The sequence below is a fragment of the Tupaia chinensis genome, unplaced genomic scaffold (assembly GCF_000334495.1).
Source record: "Tupaia chinensis unplaced genomic scaffold, TupChi_1.0 Scaffold145870_1, whole genome shotgun sequence".
In the NCBI taxonomy this organism is placed as follows: Eukaryota; Metazoa; Chordata; class Mammalia; order Scandentia; family Tupaiidae; genus Tupaia; species Tupaia belangeri.
Window position 1 is genome coordinate 1,666,466 of NW_006205727.1, and position 15,535 is coordinate 1,682,000.

At 41.1% G+C, this 15,535-nt stretch overlaps 1 protein-coding gene across 1 annotated transcript in view; it reads left to right on the top strand.

The window, feature by feature from the left end:
• The first annotated feature begins 18 nt into the window (after positions 1-18).
• Positions 19-15,535, top strand: part of TMEM117 (transmembrane protein 117) — a 524,240-nt gene continuing 508,723 nt past the window's right edge. Inside the window, exons 1-2 of the mRNA XM_006168553.3 lie at positions 19-100; positions 9,682-9,986. Of these exons, the coding sequence (XP_006168615.1) occupies positions 9,710-9,986 (277 nt within the window). The 5' untranslated portion in view covers positions 19-100; positions 9,682-9,709. The remainder of the gene's footprint in view (positions 101-9,681; positions 9,987-15,535) is intronic.

A 15,535-nucleotide genomic window follows, 5' to 3' on the forward strand; every position in this document is an offset into this window, starting at 1 on the left:
GTCTCGCCGCGCTTCCCAGAGAGGCCGCCGGCGCGACGGAGGGCTGTGCTCGACTGGGTCTCCCTGCGCAGTCGCCCCGAGCCCTGCGCGACCCCTTCGGGTGAGTACGCGGGCCTGGGCGCGGGGCGCGCCTCCCCCGCCGCTCGTGCAGCCGCAGTCGATCCCTCCCGGGCCGCTGTCAGCAGCCCGGCTGCCTCCTCGTCCCTGCCCGCGAATGCGGAAGCCCGGCCCGGCCCCCGAAAAACCCCAGCGCCTTTCTCCTCCTTCCCGAGGACGGCATCCAAAGGGGCAGGGTGAAGTGTCGAGGAGGGAGACACGCACCAGCCCTCAGGGCAGAGCGCCCAGGCGAGACGCTGTGGGTGGGAATTCTCCAACTCCGGGCTCCAGGCAGGGAAGGGACCGCAGGGGAGCAGACCTTGAACTTTCCTCGCTTCAGTGATTCCTAGGATGGGAACCCAGTGAATGCCCTGCCCGTTTTTGTTAATTAAATTAACAGGTTGCAGTTTATAGGTGTTCTTAAAAAAAAAAGAAAAGAAGGATGTTTGCTAACTTCATCATGACTAAATAATAAAACTAATTTTCATTTCTATTTTTGAAAACACTACAAGGCCTTTCAGGTGAATGGATAAACTGTGTTTGATCCATGTGGTAACATTTTAGCTGCTAGTATTCACTCTACTCTCGGGAACAATGTGTGTGTGTGTGTGTGTGTGTGTGAGAGAGAGAGAGAGAGAGAGAGAGAGAAAGAGAGAGAGAGAGAGGCAGAGAGACAGAGAGATATAGAAGTAAACATTCCATGCTAGTATAGTATTTACGTATGAATATGTCTTCGGAACCAAAAAGAAAAAAATTGTGTAAAGTTATGTTGAATATAAGGACATGTATGTCCCCCTGATTGTAAATGATGTACTGTCTGGAATCCAAGCAGGACTTCTAGGAAGCGTTCAGGCTTCTTTTTTTTTTTTTTTTTTGTCTTCAGAGACAAGATTTTCAAATTTACTGAATATAAAAAGTAGAATCACTATAAAAACTATGTTTGCTGTGAAGTATTGACTTTTTTCTAACTTTTATTCCCTCAGTCTTTGTAACTTAAAAGTAACTATGGATTTTGACGTTTTGACTCAGGTATTTATCCTTCCCATCTGACTCTCCTGATTCCTGTGATCAGAAACCAGTACTCGTTGGTTTTTATTTAATTTGTGTCTTAAAGCTGCCAGTCATTTAAAACAACAACTCCAGACTTGAGTGAGTTTCACTGAACTCAGTAGATGTTATTTTCTTTGGCCTTGTGTTTTGAATATGGTCATGGCCATCCATTCTTTCTCATAAAGTTGTTACTGAGAAAGAGCTATCCTGTATTAGTGATGAGTTTTTCACTTTATAACATGATAGAGGTCATACATATTTTGCCATTTCAATAAAAAGTTGTCTCTGTTCCAAGGACCCCAAGGCCTTTCTGCCTCTGGAGTTTTCTGTTTTAAAATCTTGCGCCATTTAAGTGTTTTGTTGTCTCAAGGACTGCAAGATAAGAACAAGGGAACAAAATCACTTAAAGGTTGAAACAATGTGAAGAGGAAAGTCTAGGAAGTGATTTATGGATGGGATCCTCTAAATTAGCTAGGGTACCACAAATACCATCTGGTGTCTATGCAGAGCCATTTATGGTGGTTTCATTGATTGACTTAAAAGGTTGCTTTTTATTTAAAAGGTTGTGTGGTCTTTTGTGCTGGAGTAGAAGTAAGAAGTTGCAACTTTACTTCTGTTAGTGCTATTCGTATTTTTTAAACCTGAACTAAGCATTTGCGTTATGTAAAATGTAATGCATCATCTCTTTACATCAGTCTTTTAACCTTAACAATTTAATATAGCATACTAAGATCTAGTCTTACACCAAGGACTGGTCTAGGCTAATATGATGGGACTTCAAAATGTGTGAAAAAATGGGATTAAAGTACACGTTATTTTGGTGGGACAGATTTTGCAATCATGCAGTGTTTTTCCACACTTTCCGCAGACTTTTTGAGGACTCTCCCCACCTCCCGCTCATAGGAATTTGGTTTTTCTCACCTTTCAACCTGTTCTCCTTTTGTAGACTTGGATGTCTCCTTATCCTGAGTCGACTCTTTGGATGGAATCTGTGTTTTCCCTCCCCAGGTTGTTCTTCTACCTATCCATCATCCATGCATCTATTTATTCATTTGTTTACCCAGCAACAAATAGTTATTGAGCACCTACTAGAGACCTATCATCACTTAGTGCTCATCCTTTCTTCCTTCCCGTGAAATTTTATTCTGTGTTTTATATTTCACATTGCAGGGAACACAATAGTAATTAAGCATGAGCTTGGGATTATACTGAAGGAGTTGTGCCTGTTTCTGCCTGGTCGTAGCTGTATGACCTTGGGCAGATTATAGCCTCTTTGAATGTCTACTTCTTCACTGGTAATTTCAAATGGTTGGTATGAGGACTAACTGAACACATAAAAAAGACTAAAAAATGTTAATTATTCGTATATTGCCTGTATCTGCTACTACCCTGTTCATTTCGGGAAATACATTTTCCATCTCAGGAAATTCATGTCCAGCATGTTTTTCAAGCCGCTGGGTCCAGGACTCAGACTGTGTAATCAACCACCTGCTGGCCTGGTCTCTTCCTTTTAAGTGTGTCCAGAAGCAGAGTTGTTTAAACTGTCTCAAGCTGTAACTACCTGGTCCAAGTTACCTGCATCTCTCACCAGATAACAGCTTCCTGAATAGCTTCCCTGCTCTGTTTCTTGTCCTCCTACAAAGTATTTTCAGCTAGCAGAGAATGAGTGGCTCTTCTGAAATGTATGAGGGATCTTCAAAAACTTCATTGAAAAATGTATATGCATGGACTTCATTTTATTTTTCCATCAAAACAAATTCATATTTAATTTCATTTTTCCGCATCTCTTTGTAAGCAGATCATGTCACTCCTCTGCTTCCTGTCGCACTCACAGTAAAAGCCCACACCCATAATGGCCCCAAGGTCTGATCATGATCCAGTGCTATGTCCTGGATCTCCCCTCTCATACTGCCCTGTACCTATGCCCCATCCAGTCATATCAGCCTCCCGGATTCCTTCGTGCACTCAGCACACATACAGCATAGGCCTTTGCATCTGTCCCTTCTCTCTGGATCACTCTTCAGGATATCCACTTGTCTCCCTATCTGTTTTCATGTCTGTTTTGTAATATTACCTCTGGTGAGGCCATCTTCAAGTTCTCTCATACATGACATTCCCTATTAACTTTCTGAGCTTTAATTTTCTCTGCTAACTATCTAAAATACTGTTTATTTCATTTTTATCTGTTAAATGTCTGTTTCCCTCAAAGGCATTATTGGCTGCATGGCCACAGACGCTTTGTTAGAAAGTTCGTGCCTGGCACAAAATAAGCAACTGGCAGATATTAAACAAATGGTGAATGACTGCTGTTATGGAGTTCACAGATCTGGACTTCAGCACTTTTCTGTTTTTGAGATTTTTGCTACAGGGTGCATGTGTTTGCTATAGAGACAGAGAAACAGAAAGGGAGAAATCACCCTCGGTGGGGGGGAGTTGGGGGGGTTGGCCACATCATAATCCCTTTTCCCCTAGTCTCCTGTTGGGATTTAATGTGTTCGGGTGAGTTTCAAGCTGCTGGATCCGGGACTTGAACTGCGGTTGACTAATGTGGGAGTCCAGTGATGTAACCATTATGCTGGTTCCAACCTCACCTCTTTCTAAGTGTGATTGTATCACTGTTCTGCTCTAAAACCTTTGATAGTTCCCTATTCTCAGCTCAGTAAAATACCAACCAATACTTTGATTGAACCTCTCTTGAACTGGCACAAAATTACCCTAAATTCTCCCAGCTCACCTCCAAGCAGCATACGTTCCAGTCACACAGTACTAACGACCCCTTGCTACACTGGTCCCAGACGGCTTCCTCTGTGCCTGTGCTCAGCATGTTCTCCCAGCTTCCGTGTCCTTATGTCCCTCCCATTTTCTTTTGCATTTCTCTAGCTGTTAGTACTAAGGGAAATACTGGCTTGTACTAAACTATGTGACGTTCTTTTTAAAATTAATTTATTATTACTATTTTTAAATTTGGCCAGCGAGAGACAGAGGGAGAAAGAGAGAGAAAGCAAGAAAGCAAGCTACCAGGGCCAGGACTCAAACTGCGGGCAGCCATGTGAGAGTCCAACACCTTAACCATCTGCCAGCCTCTAGGTGACATTCTTGATATCTAGTATAAGAACTTGTCCTTTTAGAGTTGGAAACCCTGACTGAAGGCCTCTGGATTATCAGTTTCAGCTGTGGTAACCAGCATCTTCATCACTACTATTATATGAAAAAGCAGAGGTTTCCAAAATGTTGAGAGTGCCATCTACCCAATAATATCGTTACTTTTGAGAGAGAATTACGTGGTATAGATTAGTTCTGAGATGCAACGGAGTCACAGCGTGACATTGTGAAAGAACAGTTAAATCAACTCGACCCGTTAAACTGATGCTCAAAGAAGACAAAAATGTAAGCAATTCTATGGTCCGGTGATCCCCAATTCTTCCTGATCATGCTACCGAGGCTAATTTGTCTAGTAATAGTAGACTCATTCATCCTAGAAATAATATGAATATTTTATATCAGATGATTTCATAATCAGAAACTTTCTAGCCAACATATAACAGGGCAAGATTTTAGATTTATACCTTTGTTGTGCAGACAGTATACGACAGAGGGCTGAAGTTAGGTGGCCAGAATTTAAATCCTTGCTCTGACAGACAAGTTTTGTTATTTTGTACAAGCTACTATCTAAGCCTCAGTTTCAACATGTGTAAAATGAGAAAAAGTAAGACTGTTTTCATCTTTGGACTGCTGTGAATGTAAAAGAGGTGTGTGTGAAGCTCGTTAGCGTGGTGTCTGGTCTATCCTAAGTACTCAGTCCGTGTAAGCCCTAGTAATCATAGTGCGGTGTTTGCTGCAGAAACAAGATGATGCTGTATGGGGATGCTCAGCATCCTTGCTGGCCTAGTCATTCTTGCCATCTTCAGAGCCTGCTGCTCTTCCCTCCTGGAAATGGAATGGCAGGTTACTCTGACTTCTAGTCTTGCCTGAGTAACAAAGGGGCTTCTCTTTCTGAGAGTACCACTCTGCTCATTGGGCACATGTCTACTGACTGCCCACTATGGCCTAGTGTTGTGCTGTGCCCTGAAAATGAACAGTCTCTCTTTTTTTTTTCTTCAGGAGAGTATGAAAAAGTGAGGGAGACTGGGACCAGCAGTTAGTGTAATGGCTATGTCGCTGGACTCCCATGTAGTCGACTATGGTTCGCGTCCCGGACCCGGTGGCTTAAACTCACGCCGAGTGCGTGTACGTGCGTGCCCAAGATCCCAAGAGGAGAACGGAGGAGAAGGGATTGCGGTGTGACTCCCCCTGGGGAGTGATTTCTACTTTCTGTCTCTGTGTCTCTCTCTGTCTGTCTGGCGAGTGCATGCACCCCATAGCAAAAACCTCTCCAAAAAAACCCCCCCAAAAAACAAAAACAAAACAGTGAGGGAGATAAACACATAAACAGGGAATTTTATGGTGAGGTCTTAAGAAGTTAGGAGAAAAACACCTTCTCATCTGGTAGCATTCAAAATTAAAAATGAAAAGATTTTCTAGACCATGGGCTCTGTGGAGTACAGCCAATTTGAACAACGTCAACCATGGATTTTTAAGAGTAGAGTCATTAAGGGATCATTATATTGAGCATAAAGATGATTTAGGTGGACTACAGAGGTGAAAAGTTTTGGTGTTTTGGAAAATACCAGTTACCTAAGAAGCTAACATAGGGCCAAGATGACTAAGCAAACTTTTCGCCGTCTTGTGTATGAAGTCTTGGAATGGGGAGAATGAGAGCCTTTATTTATTCACGTTATTGTGAAAGCGTTTGAACCTGAGACCCTCTAGAAGATACCACTTCAACTTTTGAGTATGACGAAAGTATAAACACCAGCCATGTTTAGCACAAAGTAAAAAGATGATATAATAACAGAGTCCTCTTGCATTCGGCTAGTATTTAAGTCACTGAAACTGTTCATGGAAATAGAGAATAAGTTGTAAGCTTGATGGGAAATATCTTATTGGAAGAAGTTCTTCCAGCTTTGTGGTATATCAGAAAGATTAAGGGTGAGGTATAGATTTGGCTTCAAATGCTACCTTTTCTCCTTACTGGATATGTGAGTTAAACAGGCAGCAACCGCTCCGTCTTCACTTTCTTTCCTGTACCATAGAGTCATAGTACCCTTTGCAGACATTATTGTGGAAATTAAATAAGAACATCTACTAGTGCAGGATTATCGCTCAAACTGTGGCTCTCTCCTAACATAATGTAAATGCCAGAGAAGAACCACTGTCTCAAAAGTTTTTTGAAGGTTCTCATTTAACTTCAGCTACAAAGCCCACAAATGAAGATTCTGAAATTAAAAACTACCGTACAATAAATATATGCCAGCCTTCCACAAAGCATTTGTTTAAAAAGAAAAATCAAGGTCCTATTTCCTTTGTGTTCGGTGCTCTGAGTCCTGCTGCCTTGGTTATGTGTGTGCCTGGTGGGAGGACTGGTGGTTGTGACAACCATTCCAGAATTCTTCACGGGTAACAGAAGCTACATAGAGTGGTTTTAACAACTTCTTAAATAATGCCCCTGCCCAGTTCTGATGGCATGTAGGAGTTATTTCTTCTTCAAGACTCATTACCTTGAGATGATTTTGTGAATTTCTTCTGTGGTGGTGGTGGTTGGACACTTCTCAAAGGGTTGTGTGAAGTTGTGTGAGAACTGTCCCTCTCTGACATTTTTTTGCACATTGAGGATTGTGAGAATGCATAATGTTCATTTCTGTTCTTCACTTGTTCTGCTCTCTTTGGTGAGAACCAAATATGTAGTTTGATGCTATTGTAATGAGAGATAAGCCTCCTATTAAAACAAAAACCAAAACAAGAATCCTGTGACAGTCACCATTCCTAGGGGGTCTGAGCTACAACCCTTGGGAACAGATATGTCAGTGTGTTCACGAAGGTCACAAGGGACTTGAAATTGCTTAGAAGGCTTATGAATCCAAGACACAGTGGCTGTTTGTTTGGCTGAATTCTATTGTGGTTCTTTTGTGTGTTTACATTGTTTTTCTAAAATAGTTACATGTCTTCATTAACTGAGATTATTGGTTTAGTTGACAGCCATTAGCCCAGAATATTTGATTGAAGCTTGAGAATCTTAGAGCCTATTCTCAGATTTTCTTTCTTTCTTTTTTTTCTTTTTCTTTTTTTTGGAGAGGATTTTGCTATAGGGTGCATGTGCTCGCCAGAAAGACAGAGACAGAGAGACAGAAAGTGAGAAATCACCCCCCCAGGGGGGATGGCCATGTCACAATCCCTTCTCCTCCATTCTCCTCTCTGGTTCTTGGGCACGCACACACGCAGATTTTCTTTTGCTTTAGGATTATGCCAGATTTATGGTGTGATCTTTGTACTTTAGCCACGTGTAAAAGGAGAATAGTTTTCAATGGATACTTTTTGCCCAAAGTGTCCAGAATTTGAGAAGGAGTCTTTCACTTACATATTTTTTCTGCACTATATAGAAATGCATGTTGCAGAGTTAGTATAATTGTCTCTACAGAAGAATCTATCTCCTGCAGATATGCAAGGATAACATTCCTGGGCGTGGGCCCTGGGTCTGCATTCTAGGCGGGGAGGGTTCTTGGCGCTGGCTGTAGGGGTCACAGTCAGTCCTAGGGTCATACCCCAAAGGCTCAGATCAGAGCTCTCCTGCTAGGTGACTTTGGGCAAGTTACATAATCTGTGTGAACCTTAATTCCCTCGCTGTAAAATGAAGTGATGAGAATGATAATAACAGTATTTCTGCGGTTTGTTATGACAAAAATGACAATGATGCAAGCAGACATCCAGTGCAGAGTCTGGCATGCTGAGTGCTATAGGCTTTGCAAGGGTCCCTCTTCCCTTCCTCCTCTGAGTTCTAAATATAAATTGAGAAAGACTGGAAAGGAATTGGCAGATGGCAGTCACATTTATTATTTTTGTTATCCAAGATTTAATCAGTTTTATTGCTGAAAAAACAGATGTGGCTTCGTCCGAGAGCCAAATGGGCTCATCAAAACCAAACCCCGGAATTAGATAGACTTAATCACCCACTCACAAGTTCTGGTGTGTACACATAGACATCTCCGCGTGGGCATTACAATTTATGATCTTCATGGGTAGACTGGCTCCCAAAGAGAAAGAGAGGGGTCCAGCAGCACTGTGGAGGTGAGGCTGGACATTAACATTTCAAGGCAGCTGGACTTGCAGTGCACATGCAGATTACTGCTGTAGGCATATTACTTACTTTGCAATGCCACCGTGCCTTTGCACTGCCTAGATTGGGCGTTTTCCCTACCTTACCTGGGAAAATATTGGACTAGTGTTCCAACCATGAATGTGGGCATGCCCTCCTTTGTGAAATCTTCCCCTCACTTCCCAGAGACAGAGTTGCCTAATTCTTCTCATTGGCAGATACTCTGTCATATTTCATAGTACTTAATTTGTGTTGACATTATTTGATAAGTAGACTAAACATTTTTATAAAATTCATTCACATCTGCACAGACAACAATGTCTATAAGAAAATATGAAACTATGTCCACCAAATCATTATTTTTAAAATTAGTATTGTGCTGGTTTTATGCTCTGCATTCCCTCCTGTGATGTCTCTGCATGTCGTCTCAGTCGCCATCTCAATTTAAACAGGGTTCTGCTCTCTCATGTCCCTTCCTCTCCCTCGTCTCTTCCATTCTCCCTTTTCTCTAAACCCATGGATGACCAGAGATGAGTAGATAATGGGGAAAGGACAACATTAACTTTACTCAAGTTCAGACTTGTTTTGGTGTCATAAGTAGAGCATGAAATAGAACACATGCGCATGAGAGAAAAAAGAAGAAACACAGAGGGAGGCACCCACACCAGGGTCTGATCATGCCGTGGTCCCATTCTCCCAGTCCTCCAGCTTGTCAGAATCTTGTTCATGTGTTTGATGATCTTTGGATCAACTTGGATCCACACCTGACCATATGGTTTTCAGCATTGCAGATCAACACTCTACCACCTGCACCACCAAGGCGGGGCCTCCACCAAATTATTAGCAATCATAACTCTGGAGAGAGGCATTTGGGTAGAACAGGGTGCTTATTGTTCATTTTTTGTTAATATGTGCTCAGTTTGCTTTTATACTGTTTTAATTTTTAAATGAGTGTGTATTATGATTTTAAGATAAAAAACAATAATCTAGAAGAGAAGAGTATCGCGTTAGTTTTATGCTCCTCATTTCCTCCCGAGATGATCTCTGCATGTCATCTCAGTCGCCCTCTCAATCTGAACAGTGTTCTGCCCTCGTGTCCCTTCCTCTTCCTCTACTCTTTCATTCTCCATTTTCTCTAAATCGGTGAATTATCAGAGATATGATTAAATAATGATAAAAGGACACTATTAACATTCCTCAATCTCAGACTTGTCTTGGTGCCGGAAGTAGGAACAAGTACCATCTTTTCCAAATACCTCTTTATTGAGCTGTTATAAATCTGAACTGATGAGAAGAAGAGAGACTACTTGTTTTCTTGCTCTAACTCTATGTATCTTTTCTTACAGGTACACTACGGAATTGAAGTTTTGAAGGATGGGTAAAGACTTTCGTTACTATTTCCAGCATCCCTGGTCTCGCATGATTGTGGCTTACTTGGTGATCTTCTTTAACTTCTTAATATTTGCGGAGGACCCAGTTTCTCATAGCCAAACAGAAGCCAATGTTATTGTTGTTGGAAACTGTTTTTCATTTGTAACAAACAAATACCCTAGAGGAGTTGGCTGGAGGATTTTGAAGGTGCTTCTATGGCTACTTGCCATTCTCATAGGACTAATAGCTGGCAAATTTCTGTTCCATCAGCGTTTATTTGGTAAGTATCGTAACCCATGAAATGTAATGTTGTTAGTTATTTAATTTCTTCTTTCCAATGTAAGAGTTTGTGTTTTTTCTAAATGCCAGTTGAGGATGCATCTCAGTTTGCCCTCCAGCCTTTGTTTATGCATTGTTGTAACTAGGTTCTTCAACTGTGCTGTTTAATGGTGCACTTTCTTTACTGCCTAAGGAAAATGAGCATAAATAAAATTAGTTCCAAACTTAATTTATTTAAAAAAATTAGCTTTAGAGATAAAATGAATGTGTGTATAACCTTATTTAGAAAAGACATGAAGATCGTTTCTCAGGGCCAGCAGTTAGTGTAATGGCTATGTCACTGGACTCTCATATAGTCGACTGCGGTTTGAGTCTTAGACTCAGTGGTTTAAACTCATGCTGGGTGCATGTGCGTGCTTGCCCAAGATCTCGAGAGGAGAATGGAGGAGAAAGGATTGTGATATGGCCATCCCCTCTGCAGGGTGATTTCTCAATTTCTGTCTCTCTCTCTCTCTGTCTTTCTGGCAAGCACACATGCCCTATAGCAAAAACCTCTCCAAAAAAAAGAGATAGCTCTTTTCTCAAAAGTGGTAACAAAATATGGTGAAGAATTGGTACGTTGCATAAAAAATGCCTCCATACCACACCACATTTTCATTAAAGTTAAGTTAACCGTTGCCATATATTAATTCATATTATTCATTTTGAAAATTAGAATTAGGATTCTAACTTTTTACCCACCTTTGTTTTTCTTTGACTTTTGTCTTTAGGATGTTTGCTTTGAGCCTATTCATCCACAGTGCAGTATATTTTTAAGACAACTCTTGATAATAAGCATCAGAAAAATATACTAAATTTGCTTGTTAAAAAAGGCAATTTATGGACCAGCAGTTGTTATAGTGGCTATGTTGCTGGACTCCCATGTAGTTGACTGTGGTTTGAGTCCTGGACTGGGTGGCTTAAACTCACGCTGGGTGTGTGTGCATGCGTGCCCACGATCCTGAGAGGAGAATGGAGGAGAAGGGATTGTGGTGTGGCCATCCCCCCTGAAGGGTGATTTCTCGCTTGCTGTCTCTCTATCTCTCTAGTGAGTGCACACGCACAATAGCAAAAAAAAACCTTTCCAAAAAAAAAAAAAAACCCACAATTTACCTGGGGCCAGCAGATGGTGTGGTGGAGGCATTGGATTACCACATGACTGATGGCAGTTCAAGTCTTGGACCCAGCAGCTTGCTTTCTCATGTTTTCCCCTGCCCCTCCCCCCATCTCTTTCTGATGACTATAGCAAGTTAAAAAAAAACCCAAATAATTAATAAATGCAACAAAATTAATAATTCTTTTAAAAAGGGCAGTTTACTATGTGGGTATTGGTTATTTCACAGAGACCAAGAATAGGATTAATTTTGTTTTATTTACATATTTTAATTTGACCAGAGTGAGAGAGAGCAAGAGTGAGAGAGGGAAGAGAGAGAGAGAAAGGTAGAAAGCAAGCCACCAGGTCTGGGACTTGAATTGTGGTCGACTATGTGGGAATCCAGCTCCCTAACCATTATGCCACCTGCCAGCCCATGGGATTAATTTTGGATATTGGGATAAATAGAACCGGGGGTTTAATTCTGTCAGAATGGTCTTCATCTCAACTTCTCTGTCTTATCTTCTTTATTCTCCTTAACTCTGATGATCAATTTCCATCCAGCTAGAGAGACTCACTTTCTTTCCGTTGGTCCCAAGTTTGAACTCTCAAAGGAAGGGCTCAGGTTGGTCCCATCTGAAGGTAGTTCCTACTTCTGGTCTGACTGATTTTGGTTGACAGAAGGGTGATTTTTTTATTCAACAAGTATTGATTTATGAGTTATTACACACCAGCTACTATTGTCTACAGTGAGTCAAACAGGCAAGGTCTCTGGCCTCATGAAAACTAATCTCCTATAGGAGGGATACAGATTACACAAATATACATGCAAAGCATGAAGAGGTGATATGTGCTATGGGGAAAAAAATGAAAGTAGTTTTAGACTCTGTGACTCAGTAAATTAAGAAGAGGACTTCATAATAGAGCTTTGGATTTAGCAATTGTAAGATCATAGGTAACACATGTGTATGTAAAATAGACACATACACGTATATAAGGACAAGTTTAAGAAGTTGGGTGAGGAAGTGGAAAGCAAAGATGGCAAAATAGCTAAAAATGGAAAGACTAAGGGAAGATTTCATTGTTGGTTGTGGGGGCAGTGGCTTTATTTTGGGGCACGAGATTAATTAATGTACCTATTGTTGTAGTGGAAGGAGCTAGACCAAGTGCAGATAAATTAAAGATATAAAAGAAAAGCAGTCTCTCTGGAGGTTCTTTGCTCTGGAGCTTAGTTCATGAGCAGAAATGGTGGTTTTAGAGAGGGCCAGCAGAGAGACCCTAGTTCCCGTGATATGGGCATGAGGGACATACAGGCTGGTGCTCTGAGGTCCCTCTGAGGTGGAGGAGCAGGATGGTAAGTGTCCTCTCACCTGATAAACTGTTTTACATGAAGAAGAAATGTTGAGTGTACAGGTAGATGCAAGGGGTTTAGGAAATTGGTCCGTGTTTGAAACAGTGACCCTAGGACCTTAGGGAGTGTGGAAGTGAACTGATTAGACACAACAGAAATTTGCTGATTATCACTGAGGGCCATTGAAATTGCTCTATATATTGAATGATTCCAATTTGAATTGTTGCGCAATTTTTTCTCTGAGAGGTCAGTCACCTGGAATGGAATTTGAGAGTGGTTTATCTGGGTGGGGACTGTTTAGCCATACTGCATTAGAAACAGAAGATGGAAAATAAATGGAGAATTTTAGTAAAATAAAACGGTTCTTGATTTTTTAAATGGAGGTTTTTTTTCTGGAGGTAGAAAGGAATGAAGGGGTGATAGTCAGGGGAGGGAACGAAAAGGCCTGAAGCTTTTTTTTTTAAAGTAAATTTTTTTTTTTTTATATAATTTGCTATAGGCTTCATGTGCTTGTGAGTGTGTGTGTGTGTGTGTGTGTGTGTGAGAGAGAGAGAGAGAGAGAGAAAGCATGCACCCTCCCTCCACTCCCCCCTCCCCCGAAGGGATGACCATATGGCAGTCCCTTCTTTCCCATTCTCCTCTCAGAATTTTGGGCACACATGCACAGATGCCCAGCATATTTGTCAAACTGCTGGGTCAGGAACTTAAACCACACAGTTGGCCATGAGGGATGCATCAGCCTTTACCATGCTAACCAATGACCTGGGTCTGAAGATTTGAATAAACTGAACAGGATTAAGAAAAGGGTGAGAATTGATGAATGTAGTCAGATGACCTTTATTCAAAAAGTTTATTTATTAATTTTCTTTATGAGAGTGACAAAAACAGAGAGACAGAGAAAAAGAGAAACAGACAGACTGACAGATAAGCACCCTCAACAGTGCCTCATGCTGTAATTTCTCCCAGTCCTCCTAGCCAGCTAACATCATGGGTACAGATGCCTTGCACGCACAGGTCAGACAGGGGACAGCCTACGATCCTCCACACAGATCTCATCTGATCATACCGTGTGTTAGCACTGTGCCACTGAGCCAGTCCAGATGACATGTAACAGAGGAACAGTCCTTCTTAGTGGAGGTTCCCAATGAGAGTATGGTCCTTAGAGAGTGGCTGCTATGTGGGATGGAGACACAAATTATTGGCAGAAAGGACATGTAGGGACTGGGTGTTATTTGGGTCATCCACTGAACACTGAACAACATGGCATTATGCAATATAATCATACAAGCAGAAGAGGTGAAGGGTGTGTGGTGAGTGGGAGAAGGTCATTTTCCAAAAGTGGTAGACAGTGCTGGCAGACAAAACAATAGCAATTACAGCAATAGCTGAATGTGTTTGTAACCCATTCAGGAAATACTCTAAGACAAACTGAAATCAAATATCTAGTTTGAAGAAGACTTATCTACCCATATGAAAGATTTATTGATAATCATTCAGTTAAGGTAATGAGTTTATAAATACCAAGGGCATGTCATTTCATTCTGTTGCTGCTACATATTAAGCCATTCTAGTATAGACTCTTATTTCTTACACTAAAATCACATCTCAATCATGGTTTATATCTTAATTCTTCTGTTGGCATATGTAATTAAACCTGGAAAAATACTCTAGATTTCAAGTAGTTTATTCAGTACAGATTATTGCAAAATAATGTGAAAATATATCCTATTTTTTATAATGGAAAAGATTCTTCAATGTAGTTTTGTAACTTCTGTGGGTAATTCCTTCCCTCCCTTTTTCTTTCCTTACTAAAAGCCTATGAAAATATAGGGGGTATTAGAGAAAGAATGATAACCTTCTATAAAGCCTACTGAGTAAGATAACTCCTCATTCAGTTTTTTAATGAATGCCAGACTTGAAACCCTTTCCTTCTCTGATTTAATTTCTTAATGAACGCCATACTTATCCCCTCCTTCTATCTTTCTCATCTCCCTTTAAGGCAATTACATCTTCCCTGGTTCATGAACTTTTAATCATTTTTTCCTGATAGTTCTCTCTTTTTCTAGTTCATTGTGGATTTTCTATAGGAAAAAAATTTTCTGTATTTCTTAATGGCACCTACCAGCTATAGAATAAAATCCAGACTCCTTTGATTGATACCCAGTGCTCTTTATGATCTCTTCCTGTCTGGCTCCAAACCTGGTGTCTCGCCGTTCCACACTGTACAGAAGTAGCTGGTGGTTCTTCAACCTGCCATGTTGTCTCATGCCATTGTGCCTTGCATTGTGATCTCCCATGCCCATTGTGTTTGTCCCCTCGTTAACTTTGCTAATTTCTCCTTTTCCTTAAAATCACAGTTCAAGCATTATCTCCTCTGTGATATTTTCACTGACTCCACCATGTCAGACTTAGATAATTTTTTCTCCAGTTTTCATTTATGACTGCTGTGCTTTCGAACTGACAGTCATGTAGCATTACAGAAGGAGCCTACCATTTAATGTAAAGATTAGTGTTCTTGGGAACCAGCAGTTAGCGTAATGGCTATGTTGCTGGACTCCCACGTAGTCGACTGTGTTTTGCGTCCCGGACCCGGTGGCTTAGAACTCATGCTGGGCGCGTGTGCGTACGTGTCCAAGATCCTGAGAGGAGAATGGAGGAGAAGGGATTGTGGCGTGACCATCCCCCCTAGGGGGTGATTTCTTGCTTTCTGTCTCTATGTCTCTCTCTGTCTGTCTGGCGAGCGCACGTGCCCTATAATGAAAATCTCTCCAAGAAAAAAAAAAAAGAAAAGAAAAAGAAATTATCGGTTTAGTATGTGAGAGTTTTTCCACTCCTGTTTCCAAGTAACTAGAAATTTACACATACAGGTTGAGCATTCCAAATTTAGAAATCCAAAATCTAGTATGTTCCAAAAATCTGAAACTTTTTGATTGCCAACATGAAACCACGAGTAGAAAATTCCACACCTGACCTCAAGTGACAGGTCACAGTCAAACACTACAATACAAAATTATTATATCTTTAAGTGCCTTCAGGCTATGTGTATAAGGTGTATATGAAACATAAA